General features: G+C 37.0%; 1 protein-coding gene across 1 annotated transcript; it reads right to left on the minus strand.

The window, feature by feature from the left end:
* Window positions 1–765: 765 nt before the first annotated feature.
* Window positions 766–3,637, minus strand: LOC144436057 (uncharacterized). The gene is made up of 3 exons (XM_078124714.1): window positions 3,515–3,637; window positions 3,017–3,119; window positions 766–1,144 (listed from the first exon to the last, which is right to left on the minus strand). The coding sequence occupies exons 2-3, from the start codon at window positions 3,035–3,037 to the stop codon at window positions 857–859; spliced, it is 309 nt and encodes a 102-aa protein (XP_077980840.1). The 5' UTR covers window positions 3,038–3,119; window positions 3,515–3,637; the 3' UTR covers window positions 766–856.
* Between the last annotated feature and the right edge of the window lie 14,299 nt (window positions 3,638–17,936).

A 17,936-nucleotide genomic window follows, 5' to 3' on the forward strand; every position in this document is an offset into this window, starting at 1 on the left:
TTCATCATTCCATTGTATTTAAACCTTGTACTTGACATTTCGCAATATTTATAATTCTGAACAAAATACCTCAACATGCCTCACCCCGCTCGTACTCAAAGCAGTCCCGGTATGATCACTGACTAGTCGTGCTTGAATACAGAGTAATCTGGGACTCGATTCTGACAATTGTCCCTACTATTTGTTTAGAGTCAAGTCAGCAATATAGACTCGTGCACCGCCTATCATATGTAAGCAGGGCTAACCACTGGCATGACCAGAGAGAACCATTGCGGATTTATATGTAAAACGGGGAAAGATACGAAAAACATAATGCAAAGTTGTAATTATTTTAATTATTTTTACTTGCCAAATATTTGCATTTTGGAAATGGCAAGACACGTTCATGTCTTTTTTTATATTGCTTGTTTGACGTCAATAGTGTCTTTTGAAAAGTGGCAGTTTACTTAAAGTCTTGTGGACTGATTTCCAATATGGTGTCAGTCATAATGCTCATTAACATATTAATCTTTTTTACAAATTACAAAAAAAAAATCATCAAAAATAGAAAAGAAGACGTGCTGACTTGAAATGAACAAATCTGAGTAAGCTACCCTCTGTGCATCAACACACCAGTTATCAAAGCAATCTGACAAGTAGTATTTGAGGAGATGATGAAAATATCATTTTTGAAAAAAAATCATAAAAAATTAAAAAAGCACAGATCAACTTGGCATGAACAAATCTGAATAGCCTCATCCCAGGGAACATGCACACCAAATATCGAAGTATTCTGGCCGTTACTGTCGGAGAAGATGGTGAAAATAAAAAAAGTTGACGGACACCTATGATTCACCTATACGTCTATACTCTATACTCAGGCATGACTAACTAGAGCGATGGGATACGGCCTCGAAGGCCTTTCTCTCGTTGAAGTTCCAACATATGTTCGCCTTTTCATTAACTTTGAAGTTTTTGGACACTTTTTCAAACGTGCATTCAGTCTGTCTATAATGGCATTTAATTCACGTGTACGCCATTTCGGCAGCCACACATTCACTGTACCATCCTCCTCTACTTCTTCATCGCTCATCAGTTCAGCTCTAACGTCCTTCCACACAGTCCTTTCCTCCTCAATCAGTTTTGCCTCTCGTCTTTTCATCATCTGTTTGAAAAGATAATGTTTTAGTGAGTTACAAGTTCATTAAAATGAAAAATACTTCACACACAAGACAGAGCTTACTATCAACATAGTCAAAATTCTAAGCTGCTTTAACTGAAAAAGAAAGTTATCTTGATTTTTTAAGATGACGTGGCTCATCATCATGATTGATATATTAAATACCAGTCAAAGAACTGAATCATTACAATCTTTGAAAATCAAGATAAATATCAATTTGATTACTTTATTTGTATATTGAGAGCATTTGGTATAGTTTAGATTACTAATATTGTTATCAGAAATAAATATTAATAGTGGTATTAATAGTGATAATTGATATTGCCCTTTAGTGTGATTAGCGGTATTTTTTCGTATGTATATATACAAACTTCTGGTGATTGAATAAGGCAAAGGCACAGTCAACAATAGAAAAGACACATGGTCATCTTGAGTAGAGAGAGAAAGAGCAACCCGACATATAAAGAGGAATATGGCTAATCTTTGCAAATGTGGGAAATTCAAACTGCTGTACACAGCACAAGCTTCTGGTTATTGTTTTCAGTATTTTTTCTGTACTCTGAGAAATACTCGGGTCATGAAGCACATATTTGTGTATGTCATAGCACAGGGACCTGCGACCATGTAACTGATTGATTGTTTATTTTTCTGTGGCGAAATGAATCTTACCTTGTATATGATATTGATAAAGTAACTCATTGATTTGTGACGATATAAACCTTGTGGTAAAATGTGGCGAAACTTTTTTTTCATTTTCTCTCTTTCAACTGTATATCTCTTTACTGCCTAAATAAAGACATATTGTCCATTATCTTCCTCTTATCTAAATCCAACCCCAATCTCATAAATACCTACAAATGGGTTGCTGTGAAAATATGCTTTATCAAAGTTTATGTACCTACACAGGGTTTTGTTCTCATGATTTTCTGTATTTCTAATATTATTTCTTTACATTTCAAATAAAGTTATGATTATTCTTTCCTCTTACTGTTTTTTTCATCTTTCCTATCATGCAATGTCTTATCAGAGATTATCAGCTTTACATTAATTAGTGGCTTGTTTATCCAGTACAAACTCACTGGTTATTTGCCCAATTATCGCATTATGCATTGAGTGTAAACATCCACACAAAATAAGATTTCATCACAAAAAATAATCATTCAATCAATTAAATGATAAATCAACCACTCAATCAATTACAAGTTTTACATGCCTGTTGCAACCTATGGTCGTTGGATGGTAACTTGGTACACAAATAAGTTGAAAATCAATGTTTGTTTCACAGAACATAAAAACCTTTCAAAATGAGACAACTTCTCCTTAAACAGCTGTTTAGATTGTGTGTCACTCACGATTATATGTGAAGAACCCAGATAGGGAATGTTTATGTTTTGGTGAGTACTTGCCAGTGAGTCATCACAAAATCTCCACCCCAAAAGATACAGACATTCATACTAGTATGCAAAAATAGGACCAGACAGTCATGCCTTTACCCAAACATTCCCTGTTTGGGTTGTACACACATAATCCTGAGTGACACACAATCTAAACAGCTGTTTGCAGGAGAATTTGTCTCATTTTGAAAGGTTTTACACTCTATGAAACAAACAGATTGATTTTCAACTAACTTTTGTACCAAGTTACCATCCTACGACATTCACAAACAATTCATACATGTTTCATGACCCGAGTGTTTCTCAGGGTACAGACAAATGTTGAAAACTATACCCAGAAGCTGATGATCCATACAGCAGTTTGAATTATTTCCCCACAAATGCACAGATTAGCGCCATAATCCCCTATATATTAATAATCACTATGAATGCTAATTTTAAGTTATTCATGACAATTATTTACCTTGTACTGTCTACTCCTCATCTTCCTCCTTTCTTTCTGTTTCTTTCCATATTCAGCATTCTCATTCTCTCGAAATTTCACTCATAGCGGTTTTTAACAGCCACTGAAAACAAGAATTACAAGTGGTCACTATTTTTTTCTGATCTCCTATCTAAATGATGTAATTGTTAATTTAACAGCATACAAAAGTAAGATGACCCTGTACAAATCTTGTTGTTTACTTAAAGGAGGCTGTCTTATTTAATTTTGTACTAAAAAAAAGACTGTAAAAAACAATATTTGCTGCTTGTTCCCTTAAGTATCAATTGCCAAATTCTTCACAAGACATACCTGTCAGGTTGAGTTATTAGTGAGGCTAATACATCCATGATAAAACTAAGAGTATATACAAGTGTATAGCAACACTGCAATGCCTTTGTTGTGTATAAGGAGAGTGATGTGTCAGTAGGGAACAGTAACTCAGTAAATGACAACCTGTGATATGAATGTAGTACTTACACTTAGCTCTGCTGGTGTTTTAACACTCTTTTCCTCACTGATGTGTTTCTTTAATTTTTCTGAAATTAATGAATCTATTTTGGTGTCCAAGTGTTCAATAAACATCTCTTGATTGCTTATGATTTATTCGCCCCAGCCGTCTATTTTTGTCTCCATACTGGAACATATTCTTCTCACAGCGTCTAAGACAAAATGTTGAAAAACAAAAAGCATGTTTATAGTTGTTTGTCGTCTGTCTGTGCAGTAAATCGTTGTTAATCTTTGGTGCGAATCAACAGATTAACAACCCTTTGTCGTCCCCTAAACTCATTCCCACCTTCGACAGGATGCAGCCAAACTGTCTCAAAGTCATCTCGGGGAAACTTCAAGCGTGGGAAAGCAACTAAATCATTGTCACATAGCTCTCCATTTACTTTTTCTCAAACCAAAGAACTTTCAATGGGAAAGGATAGTCGTTGTTGTAAATATCGACTTGACACAGAGTACAGTCATATGTGAACAGACTGAACTTACTGATACATTGATACAAAACACTGCATGGAATGTTAGTGGTAATTTTTTGTGTGAAAATATCTTTTTCGGTATGATAATTCCATAATGACGCATTCGACTATCTGTCTATAGATACATTTTGCATCTATTGCGGTTTGGATTTTTGTCAGTGTTACTAGTATCGTAAAGTCACTGTTAAGACTCAAATGATTGTTTTATTATCTGCAAATGCTAAGATGCTAAACCGGACAACGTGAAAAACAAAACAATAAATCAGTACACCGTAAATAAATACCTGTTTCGGTTTGTTGGCGACCCTGCAAATACCTGAAGCGGTTGAGTGGTGTTTCGATACTAGTGTTGGAACTTGATTCTGAATATCTGTCTGATGCTGCTGCTGATGGTAGGGATCTGACTAGTTGACGACCATGTTGTCTCTTGTTCACATCACTAGTAGAATAGTCTGACAGCGGTTCAACTGAACTTGTTGTAGAGGACGTTTCATCTATGGGTGAAGTATGTGGGCTGAGAAGACAGCGCCGATCACCTCTCCGGTACTAAAGCTCAACGTACGCCGTTTGTTTCTTTCCATGGTCGCGATGGTGCAAGCGTACGCACAACTGGCCTGGAACTGACCAACTGAATCAGCTGCAGGAAGTGCTGAAGTTACGCGGATCAGCGCATGGAATTGTGGGTATAACCGTGTAGCGGTGGTAATGGCACTCTGCAGCTCTGGCAAATTTGCGTTTGAACCGTTGGTTTATATATCTCACCGGAACCCAACGATTGTTGTAACTATAGGTTTTGACAATATTACATTGCCCCTCAGCGATGAAAGTTGAAAAGTTTCTCAAAATGTCTAGAAATTAAACAGTCAACTTTAGGTCACATACTTCTATGCAAAAACTGAGATGTAGCTTATTAAACAAGAATTTATTCATTACATTTATTAATTAAGTTAATTTTATAGTAATTCATTTCTTAGCCAAATTGACAAGAATCACGACAATCTATGCAAAAATTACAAACTCAATTTTTTTAAAATTGAAAAAATAATTGAATTAAAACTAGTATCCAGCCTTTAATGTACAATGTACTTCATCTGCACTACACTAGTCTTATTCTGAACATGTTTTCCTTGCATTGTTTGTTGTCCTAGATTCTAATAAATTTCGACTTCCAAGAATGAATGAAATGCACATTGCAATTTTTTCAATTGAAGCATTTTGAGAATCATGTCGACAAATTGGATGCAAAACAATGTACATTTCTTCCATTAATTATAATTGTCACATTGTAATAAACTGGCTAGTTTGTACAATACGAGTACATGCATGTACAGTTACTCGCGGCTGTGGCCTGGATGTTTATGTTCAGTTACAACGTCGGTAAAAATCGATCTATATATGTGTTGTAAATACTGCTATGCCTATCGATACTAGTCGCGCATATTACCATCTGTCTTACTCGATTTTGTCCCTTCAGTCTGGGACTTTGATCGGAGTTCCCGACTTAGCAAGATGGACAATACCAATCGAAATGTGTAATGGCCATAATCGTCAGAGAACTCGAGCTCTTGCGCTCATTCATGATGAGAAATGTGGTAGCTTTCCAAAACAACCGATCTGCTCTAAAGTAGGAACAACGTAACAATCAGTTTGAATTTAAACATGGATGTCAGTGTTGGTTCAGGCTGCTTTTACATGCAAACTGTAGGGTTGCAATCTTGGAGTTACTCCGCCCGGGGAATAACCAAAACCAATATTTTAGGCAAAAAATATCCTTTCTGATATCATGCTACCTTATCAGTTAATTTGTACATTTTGACTGTTTTAGGGCGTTTTACTCAGCTTACACTGTTAAAAGAATATTTACAGGGAGCATACGCCGCACGTCACTCGAGCTCACAACTGGGGTTCCAAGGATCGAGGAGCTCAGATCTAGTGTGGCATAAATGACGTTAGTTCGGAAATTTTGAAGGTAGACATACACCAGATTCCAGTGTTAGCTGCAAGTTTCTTGTAATTAACATCAGTTTCGATTCACCCGATCATACCAAAACCTCATGAAAAGTATGCCTTTCCTCATACCAATCAGGATAAGAAACATCAAAAAACACCCTTTGTGCGGACCTTCCCCGTATTGCCATGTATGTTTAGTTCTTATATAGCGCTTTCTTCCACTCCGTTATAAAAGCGCTTTACAATTATTACCTGGCATCGGATCAGAACGGCACAACGCGACCCTTTAAACTTCCTCAACTCCCCGGAGAGCATACAATCCGTGCAGCCATTCGAGCGCACCTGATTAAAGCCTCCACATTGCAACCTACACCCAACCAGGTCCCCACTTATACAGCTGGGTTGACTGATGCACAGTCATGGTTCAAATCCATGCCCAAGGAGCCACTCAGAATCAAACAGCAAGCAGCGACGGGGCTCGAACCAGTGTGCGAAATTAACGCCGGTCCTTCGGCCCGAGACCAACAGATTTCCGTTCGGACCGACAGTTTTTCAGAATTACCTTATCGGTCCTTATGACCAATTGAAATTTGGAGTAAACAATATCATTTATTCAAAGATAAATTCAATTTCAACTATGGATCTGATCTTGTGTTACCTATTTTACTCTCGACATCTCGTTCAAGTCAAGCGACACAGAGCTAGCTCGCTATGTGCTGTTGTCAATGTTGATATCATGTCTACATATGACGTAGCATACAGCATTTATTTTATGAAATTATGTTAGCAAACACATGATTGGCTGAATTTCTCTAATTATTTGTGTCTGACTAATCAGAACGTCATAGACATTCAGACTCAATTTACGCATTCAGCACATGCGTCTACTTTCCGCCATACAGTAATCACTGTTGTAAAGTTTACTGTTCGAAGTGTATGAAACTTTTAACGTGTTTGAGTTCCACGTTGTATTTATAAAGTATGTGGCGATATTTAGAAGGCGGAAATGAGCTTCCGAAGAAGAAGACGAAACAGACACTGTTTTTTTAAAGGATGGTATTAAAGCTGGTAAATGTTAGCGGGTTTCCCGATCAATTTACCGGAGTTCCCCATGTGTGTGGCCATGATCAAAACAAACTGACGGAAAACATATACACTACTCTGAAAATGGCGTTTTAACTGATAAAGAAGGCAGGTACACTTCGTAAGATATCTTCAGTACGATTGGTCTTTTTTGTAAAAACAGTAAAAAAAATGCGTAGTCTGATTGCTTTCAATTTGATGTATATGATAATGTATGTCCTGCTATGTTGTAATCAACGTATAAACTTAGAAATGTTGCATTTTTGTTGCCATTGTTGTATCTGGAAAAATACTGCATCATGCCAAACACGGGTACGTAGTGGTTGACACATTACAGTACAGTTACCATATCACGTTCCCACGTCAAAAAAACTCGCACTGTAAGACATGATTAGCTATAGTTCTCTTCATCATGGTCAGATTTCTTACACAAACAGTTAGAGACGATACTCAATACACCGTGCACGGTAGGGTATACGGGTAGGGCTTCATGGGAGGGGGGCTTCATTACATATGAGACTGAAGGAAGACGACACCGGGCCGTGTCACTGTGTGGATGGAAATTGAAATAAAGCGAATACACAGTTTTCTGCTATGATGAATTTGTGGTCTAAGTTCGCTAAGGGTGGGAAAGCTACATTGTCATTAGCTGTTGATACAGACGACTTTGGATTGTGTGATTCAGAATTTAGTGAATCGTACAGAGAGGAAGGAGAGGACTGTCACCTCTTAGAGATTGCAGATAATGTAGATTTATTGATTCATTCACCAATATTATCTACAATCTATGGATCTGTATTTCTATGGTGGAATGAATACATTCAGTCTCGGGCCACTATAGTCTATAGGAACAGATTATGCGAGAATGAATATTCAGTCTCTGGGTTCATAGTTACAAAGGATAATCTCTACTCACAGAGTCAAAAAGTATTTGGTTGTGAATCCAAAATTTACTTTTAAGTTGTATTTTTTGACTCTGTGAGTGGAAATTTCCAATTGTAAGAACAGATTGATATTGAATTAGGGGGTGGGTCACATTTTACACACCTGTTCTTGGGGAGGGTCATATTTTGCATTATAATATTTGGGGGAGGGTCACATTTTACAATCCGTGGGTTTTTTTTACCAAAAAGCGGCTACTTGTCTTTATCTATATTTCCATCATGTTGTGACATTTGTTTTGTTCCGGGTGATCGCCGCCATCACACATCTGACCCCGTGTAATACACAACCCCCACTTTATGCAGTTGTCATGGGGAGGGTAATGTTTTACAATATTGGACAAAGGGGCGGGTCACTTTTTACAAATGGAGAATGGGGAGGGTCACGTTTTACTTAACAGAACACGTGTGATTTCCTCCGGCCCTCCCCCTCCTGTAAATACTGACGGCTCCCTAACCATTCACCCATCATGACTCCATGGTTGTTGCCCCATCATTCACGATCGACTCACGAGCATTTGACCTAAATTTGAATGAAACTAATATATAGTTTCAGATAGAGATATATAGATTCATGTAATGTATATACATATATGCATGTGTGTGCATATACCCAGTATTAGTATATGTGAGTGTGGGTGGTTGATGGAATTAAATATGAGTAGTTCGCAATCAATGTTTTCGTTTATGTGAACAGTTTCGCATGCACATATGCCAACCTGCGATACTAGTTTCAGCTATAAGCCTGGGGTTCGTTCCACTGCCATTCAGTAACAACTAAGTAATTCAAAAGCAACTATGAGTATTTCTTTGTTCAATGAAAATCAAATTAGCGAACATTTGGCTTTACCCCCAATGTAGCAGCTACTACGTTTTCCTCGCGCAGCTTTGTCCTTAGTTCTTGTTGTCACACTCAATTTTTTCACAATAAACAGTAGATTTCGAACACTTGGCTGTTTGTTGTCTGATAATATCATTTGCTGTCTAATATTTGACATAAACTATAAGTTAGAGTATGTATAATATTATGAAACAATACCGTCCGTCTCGTAATGACCTCAATTTGGTATTTTCCCTGGATAACCTCTAGGAGGTTACAATCTAATACAGTGTACTAGTATTAAACATGTCAATAACTCTATGACGTTGCCCTCGCCTCTTCAGCCTTTGCAAGATACCACAAGGGTACCTTTCATCGGACAATGACGGTCAATGTATGATAAAATATAATATCAAGTCAAAACTCAAATGCGAACCGAACTTAGATGTTGGATATGGCAAAGTGCTGCGTTGCTCGCTTTGCTAGGATAATATAAGTCAACATCGACGTTGATCCTAAACCAGAATAAAAAAGAAAGGGTCAGTTTTACCGTATAATTATTATTTTCCATTGCAATAAGCATAGATAACCCAAGTGCTTTCAAAACAAGTGATCCAACGTACAGGTACTCTCCAACTCTGAGAATACATAAATATCACGCTATTAGCTTTCAGACATTGCGGTACATTGTAATATGGTATAGACTGGTTTCACAAGCATGCCGTCTACAATCAATTTCATCAGTTATAAATACTGATGTTCGAAGGAATAAATTCGCATATTTGAGTACATAGCTTGACATTCAAACATGGTATTGGTACTGTGCATGGCATTGTTCATATCGCATGTGCAGCCAACGAAGCTGTTTGTGCGAAAAGCTGTTCGTACACCGGCCCTTTGTCTTTTCTATTGTCAGGGAAGGATTGGCTAGAGCTGGGGGCCGACCCGATACTTCACCGGGCAACGTATATAAGCTGCAAGGGAATGGGAAAAGGTAGTTGGAAGCAGGCGGTCTCGGTGTGTTTTTTTCCCAGAAGTTATTACATTTTGTTATTTTTGTTATATATAAACTTCACAAGATATAAATCAATGGTGTTATACCAGTGATTTTTGTCCTCATTTGTTACAAAACCTGGTGCCTTTGTGCTACACAGGATAACCAAATACCATAAAAGATATTTGCGGTCGGGGTTCGTTTTTATCCACGAGAGCAGCGGAGAGGGGAGAAAGGGTAGATCATACATGTAACACCGGGATGTAACACTGCAGTTGGAGGGCAAATGCAAGCAAGTTCCACTTTCCCCTTTAATCTTGATACAAACAGTGTAAATGGTGTTTATTATTTTCTTTTGACTCGCTGTAATAATTTCAGAAATGTCTCGTTGGCTGCACCTTTGTGATACCATCGCCTTTTCTTACGAATTTACCTGATCGACTGCATCTTTCATGTTGTGTGCAACTTATAATACTGAAACAATACTCACAAACGCAACTTCTATATATTCATGTATATTTGTTAATCGTGTTTGTGACAGTTAAAATTTTCTTCTAACATGATCATTCGACTGACCGAAAACGACTCACACAAAATCAGTTAAATAGCAGTAAGCGCCCAGTTACGGTTTCACACAGATATATCCGTGGTTTCCAAACGGCATGGCTTATCTTACACATAATTATAGTCGTTGTTGCCTCATATAATGTATGGATTATTCAGTTATAGCATAGACCATCTACCAACATTGGTGAAGGGCCTATGGGTACAGTATGAATTGAGCCGGCTCAAGCATGGGAGTTTCTTTGTGTAACCCCCACCCCACCCACCCCCGTCAAATAAATTGATAAATTGAATAACATGACATATTTATATATGCAACTTTGCGAAGCATAGCGTAATCGATTATGTCACGGAAACGAGTGCAAAAAAGAAAACAACTTAAAATTATGCCAGAAAATTCATAGAATTGACTTAAGTTAAATATACCTCCAGAAACAACAGGACATTTTGGTATCGTCGCACAAACTCTCCCATGAGAGCCAATCTAAATGTGTACGTATGGATATTCTAGGTGATATGAATTAATCACACCACGAAACAATGGTATTATTACTATTATACGAGAAATGGACGACATCGGACTGTCTCTTTTTGATACACCGGCGACGCATTGAATAAATATATCATGGAGTTGTACATGTATTTGTCAAAATATAAAAACCTGGTATAAACGAAAGTGGGTCTTTCGTTTTGTGCATGTCAATTATAAGTCCAGTCTGATCACTGCAAAGAGTCAGTGCTTTGCTCAAGCTGCTTGATGTGTTTGTAGCTTACAGTCCGTTATAGTTACCTACACAAATCAAGATGCTCAGGAGCATTAATTTGGTACACTAGTTTTTAAAGTATTGATGTACATAATCAAGGAAATATGATGCAATGATCTCCCTTCCGTTGAATATGTGGTAGCAGCCATGCAATTTTTTTTATTCCTGTGGTGTTATTGATCAGCAGAAACAAATGTTTGTAAGACATCAATCAATAACCGTTAACATAGACATGTCATGCATACATGTACACGCCAATTTACTAATATACTTATAATAAAGTTGTTGTTGTTATCTCCCCGTACTGAAACGTGTGCGTGCGTTCGTATTTGGACACTGGTCACCCGCACATTTTATTATTTGTAGGGTGGGCCGGCCAGTTACTATTGCAGTAATGTACAAGAAATGTCAGCCCTGGTCGAGTATCAGTAATTATGGCTATTGGAATGAGTGGATGAATTACTTGTAAAGTTGTATGAATGGATTCCAGATTGGTTATAACTGGTATACTGTCTTATGTCGTGGACGAGGTCAAAATACTGCATCACATTCATAATACATGCACAACTACACACAGCCACAAGTACGACTACAATGATTTTCTCAAACAGATAGTTGATGTAATACATAACAGGATATGGAAAACTTTAGATTTAATACCCTATCTAGGGTGTATTTGGCTATTTTGTTTCATTCCATGCGAAATGGTATAGAGTATACTTGTATGGAGCAAAACAAAAAGGCCAAACGCACAGGTTAAAGTCGTATCGATAGTGATCCGATTTAGGCAACCTACACATATATACACAAATCGGGAATTTGTGTCATACTTTATTGATGATATCGAAGTACGTTTTATTTTCATCACAGTAACTCTACTGTGTTTTCATATAAACTACGGAGCAACCGGGGTTGAGTTGATCCTCTGGGACAGTGATTTGGGACTGTGATATGATTCACTATCGGGATGAATTTCTAATACCAAACAATGCGAAAACAGCTGTACCTTCACTATTCACACGGGTCTAACTTCCTTTGACACCTTAAATTTCTGACAATCTGTATAAATGTTTTCGAAACAGTAAAGGTGTCAAGCGATTAGACTTGAGTGCATCTTATTGTCTCTAGATCTGGCTATCAAAAGAAAGGAAGAGGTGTTTTAACAGCTAATCGGATGAACAGCCAAGTTTTGTGAAGCTTATAATTCAGGAGAAGTGAGATTACTGTCTAAGTAAATAATCAAACAGAACAGAAGGGCATTACGTTTTAATTTATGTGCAACGTCTCGGCTTCTTGTCTCTCCCAGAGGTCGTGTGACCTTGGAGGAATTATACTGACAGTATCCATGACTATGGAGGCGACGTATATATATATATATATATATATATATATATATATATATACACAAATCGGGAATTTGTTTCATACTTAATTGATGATAACCAAGTACGTTTTATTTTCATCACAGTAACTCTACTGTGTTTTCATATAAACTACGGAGCAACCGGTACGACTGTAGCGGTTTTACCGGTTACATCGTACCACAGACTCTCTGTGATAGAGGGACTGTGATCGTGGACATGCCAATCGTTCAGCAGTAAAGGCTAGTAAGCGACATGAGGTCACCTCCCTCGTTGCCTCTAACCGCTCCCTACCAATAAAGGTGGGAATATTGACCATTGATTGATTCAAAGGAATGTCTGGCAATACGTCACAGAATGGAAACCTTTTCGGCCGAGTTCCATTTTTACCCCATAGCGATGTTCGGTCGTGTGTCGTATTGTATCGGAAGAACATTAAGGTCTGGCAGATAGACTACCAAGCTGGGTGTGATTAAAGATTCCCGCCACTTCTTTTACTTACTAGCTCAGTATGTAAGCAAATATTCAGAAACACCGTTCAGATAAACAACAGAATATTACTCATTCAAAACGAGAATATTTTAAAAGAAAAAACTATATACACTATTTCGTCGTTGGGTGCAATAAAATGAAAAATATGGGACATTCCACATCAGACTGTCTGTGGTTAATACGGTTTAACGGTTTCATCAAGTGAGGTTATAATCCAAATATCGTATTTCGGAATTTTGGGAACAGTCCCGGCATTGCGGACCATAGGCCAGGAATAAACTTGCAATTATATAACTGGGCAAACGTGATGTCAGCAGATTCATATGACAAGTAAAACGAGCAGTGTCAGAGATGACGTGATTTTATGGCGAGATTTCTAATTTTAGTTTTTGTGTAAATCCCAATGTATTCGAACAGAGGGACTGTGATTAGAATCATATAAAAAACAATAAGAATTAAACCATCTGGCAAACATTCGGGTATGTGATCCAGGCAAGCGGAAATCTTTTCTCAGTTGTAATTCACGAGTTTGGACGAAGTCAATCTCGTTACTTACGTGTGATAAGACGGGTGTGTGAGTGCTGGAGGAGAGAGGCTGGAGCACATGGCACAGTGATAGAGGGACTGTGATGTGTTTAATGATTCGTATAAGTACAAATTAATGAAGTATATTCCTTATAACGGTCCAGTCATAGTTATGTAGTAACATTTACAACATGTAACATTTTCATTTGTAGTTTGACTCCTGCTTTGAACCTTTAATCGCGGTTGATAGAAAAGGCTTTTCAAGTAATCATGGTGGAATGTCCTATATCTTGAACGTCGAACATGGGCGAAAAAGGCACACTTTGGAAATGTATATTTGACAAGGACAGAATGTAGAATGTAGAGTAATAATGTTTAATCTGTTCATGAATAAAACATGTTTCTGTCGAGTTCATGACCTGTTCCCTCCCGCCATGCATAACATTATGGAATCCAGCATGATAAAAGAATGGATTGTGAACAGATAGGGGTCATGGTGGATTCTCGAAGAATCCATTATGGATAACAGTGATGGATACCTCAACACTGGATATCAATGGATTCTCACTAGATTCTGCTAGATACCGCTAGAATCCAGCATGTTAGATACCACTGGATTCTGCTGGATATGGAACATCTGTCTATCTCTCTAGCGATCGCTCTGAATTCCGAATTTGCTACGAATTGTCAATTCTTATGTTCATTTTCTCCTATTATTATTTATGCAATTTTTATATACGTCAAAACATGAGATATTATCTTAAGACGTCATTGGGGATAAACAATAAGATATACGTCATTAAGATGACTGTGTTACTTAATTACGTGCTTTGTGTCCCCATGTGCAATTTTTATCTCAGTATCTACGTGCACTTTATCATCACCTAGTCTGGCAAGGAGAGAGATACAGTGTGTATTTTCCGTAATCTAGTCTAGTGAAGGTTAGATGGGCTAAGGGACCGGACAGAATTTACGGCAGGGGGGGGGGGGGGGCTGGGGAGAAATTATCTCTGACTTGGGTTTTTTCCTGCCCCCCCCCCCATCCACTGTGACCAAAATTTCACAACCCCCCCCTTTCAAAAGTATAAAAATTTCATCCCCCCCAAAAAAAAATAAAAAAGATTAAAAAAGAAGAAAAAAAGTGCACAATATCCTGCCCCCTACAATAACTAAAAAGAGTATAATTTTTTTTGTTACTGTAGCACAACTGTAATATTTCTTTTGGTACTACTATTATGTTACTATTTCAGCCCAAACAACTTAGTAGTTGTAGAGGAAGTTTTTTAGAAAACAAAACAAAATAAAACATTTTGACCATACATGTAATTATTTCCCAACTAGACACCATAAGTAGTCATCACTTAATACCAAGGCATTTGATGTGGTGGTTTTAACTGTCATTCACTGATACATACACAGAAACACAGACACAGAGTAAACACACATTTACATGCGTGATTTGTGAAAAACTGTAGTGGGGACATTTGTGGGGAGTATCTAAGGACATCACATCAATACATAGTGTATTCAAATATCTATTTATACTCATAACACAATAACTATCTAATGTCAGACATTTGTGATGTCATGAAGTGCTAGCAAACTAAGGATTTTATGCACACTGAGGTCTGACAAATATAGCTTTCACTTTCCTACACCAAATGCATTACCAATACACATGTAAATGTAAGACATTTGTGACTTCATGAAAGTGCAAAGAAATTCAGATTGTTGTGAAATACTTAGATGTAATCTATATGTATCAGTTCCAAAACCATACATATTTAAACCTATAGTGTCAGGCATTTGTGACTTCATGATGGGGACAGCAAATTCAGAATTGTATTCAATACACTGTACAGTTATCAGATGAGTATTACTCACAGTTTTCTAAACCATTCACATTAAGCTTGAAGTGCAGTGTCAATGATGAATAGCCTTTGCAATACAATCCCTTTATTCATAATCTTGAATTTATATAAAGGCAAGTTTCCATGATCCAGCCAGTCTACCTGATCTAGTTTGAACAATAAGGGAGCCATCCTGGTCTTTTTGATGGCTAGACTAATTTGATTCGCTGTCACTCTCACTGTCACTGCCACTAGTACTTGATGTATTGGTGTCACTATCACTACGAATTTCTTCTAAAACAATATCTCCTTCTTCACTGTCACACAGTTCCTCTTCACTTTCATCACCTGTGTTCCTTTCAATCACTGACTTCTGTTGCTCTCTTGAAGTTCTTCTTAACACATCACATGTAACAGCTTTCAACTTGTCATCCTTCCTACCATGTATGTTTAGTTGCTGATATTTCAAGTACTTGTCTAATTCAGCAACCTGTATTTGTATTTACATTTTTCACCAAAAGGTCACTTTTTGATCGTTAAAAGGTCACTTTTTATATGTTATATATATATATATATATATATAATATATATATATATATATATATATATATATATATATATATATATATATATATATAATATATATATATATATATATATATATATATATATATATATATATATATATACATATATATATACATATGTATATACATATGTATCCTTGATGGTAATTACACACTGAACCTATTTCCACAGTGCTAAAATGTATGTATGTATGTATGTATGTATGTATGTATGTATGTATGTATACATATGTGTGTGTGTGTGTGTAAGTGTGTGTATGTGTGTGTGTGAGTGAACAACTTGGAGTATATAAGAGTAATTCAGGGTGTATCAAATTAATCTTATGCTTCACTAAATAGGTACATACAAACGTACACACTTTCATTTTAATACAAAAATGAAAGTGTAGACATTCAATATTAAAGGGCGATATCAAGTGCTATCTCATGCAATGCTAAATTTTCTAACATATTAATTTTTTTCAATGACAAAATATTTCGCGCGCCCCCTTTCAAACCATGAGAATTTTCATGGTCCCCCCCTTCAAGCCTCCCATTTTTTTCATGCCCCCCCCAATTTCTCCCCAGGCCCCCCCCCCCCCCCCCCCTGCCGTAAATTCTTTCCGGTCCCTAATCTGCGCCATTCTTGAACTCGAGTGACAATATATAGACACCGCTGGATATGATAAACAACAAGACTCCGCCTCACTGTTTATCTTCCCAGCGATGTATATTGTATACTTGTTGTAATGGCACTACTTGCCAATCGTTTGAAATTGATAAAATACAAGACTAGAAAATATATATTAAACTTATGTTTAGTTCCTTATTTATATAAATCAGCATTGAAAAGTTGACGTCAAATTGATTTGACACATTTTACAGCATATTTGGCTGACACCAAATTTGGTTTATAGAATCCTGGAGTGTATTGTTCAACGTCTCTCTTTCGCACCTATTATTCAAAACCAATCACGCAACTCTCAGGCATTCTACCAACATGTAATTGTACATTTTATTTGGTAATTTGTTTGTCAAGAAATAATATCGGTGTACTATACGTATATATGTACCACTAAACGTTCACCAAATGTAAGCATAAACCATCATAAACCATCCACGTAGTAAGCGTACATGCGTAGTTTTCTTGTAAGATGAATTAATTGATTTAGCCACTAGTGAAAGTTTACACTTTATTTGAAACTTGATATATATAACTTGAATTTGAAAAGCTGTCATTGACATGGCCATGACAGTCTTTTTTTATGGCCAGGTCAATCACTTATATTCGAGTATATTTGAATTGGGTTAAGGTCGGCGGATATCCGAGCGCAGACCATTGTGTATCCCTCTTCAGGTCAAGTTCTTGTAAAATATTATGGTTGTGGCAGGTTTAGGTGAAATTGAGAATCCTACACTTGTTTTTCATTTATTATTCGAAAAGGTAAAGTTGTAAGATTATATATATATAGATATATTTGTGTGTGTGTGTGTGTGTGTGTGTGTGTGCGCGCGCGCTCAAATGATGCCAGTGCGTGGTTTATACTACAATGCTAAAGGTTTTATTTGTCCTGGCGGAAGGATTCAGTTTACATCTGGTTTCTATGTGCTTTCCATTCACCAATTTTGACGTTTAGTACTCACCCTTTACTGAGTATCAATCTTACTATACTAGTTGGGTTTACTAAGTTTGTCCAGTTATTTTACATTAAATTTATGATACACTGGCCATGTATTTTATTTGATTTTAGATTGCTGACGAAGGTCATTTGTGCAGGGCTGAAACTTAGAAAAGAAAGGTTTTAAATTCAACCTCACTGAGAGCAAGTTCTTTTCATTTCATAGCGAACTCGTACATATCCCTCCTCAGGGTGTGCCTTTAATTTCCCTCGAAGTGACTGATCTTCGTTTAATCATCAAACCCCATGAAGGAAGGAAGGACTAATCTTGATTCATTTGATTCGTTCTATGTCAGGGAGTGTAATAGGAACAAGTAATAATCTGTCAAC

The sequence above is a fragment of the Glandiceps talaboti genome, chromosome 6 (assembly GCF_964340395.1).
Source record: "Glandiceps talaboti chromosome 6, keGlaTala1.1, whole genome shotgun sequence".
Taxonomy (NCBI): Eukaryota; Metazoa; Hemichordata; class Enteropneusta; family Spengelidae; genus Glandiceps; species Glandiceps talaboti.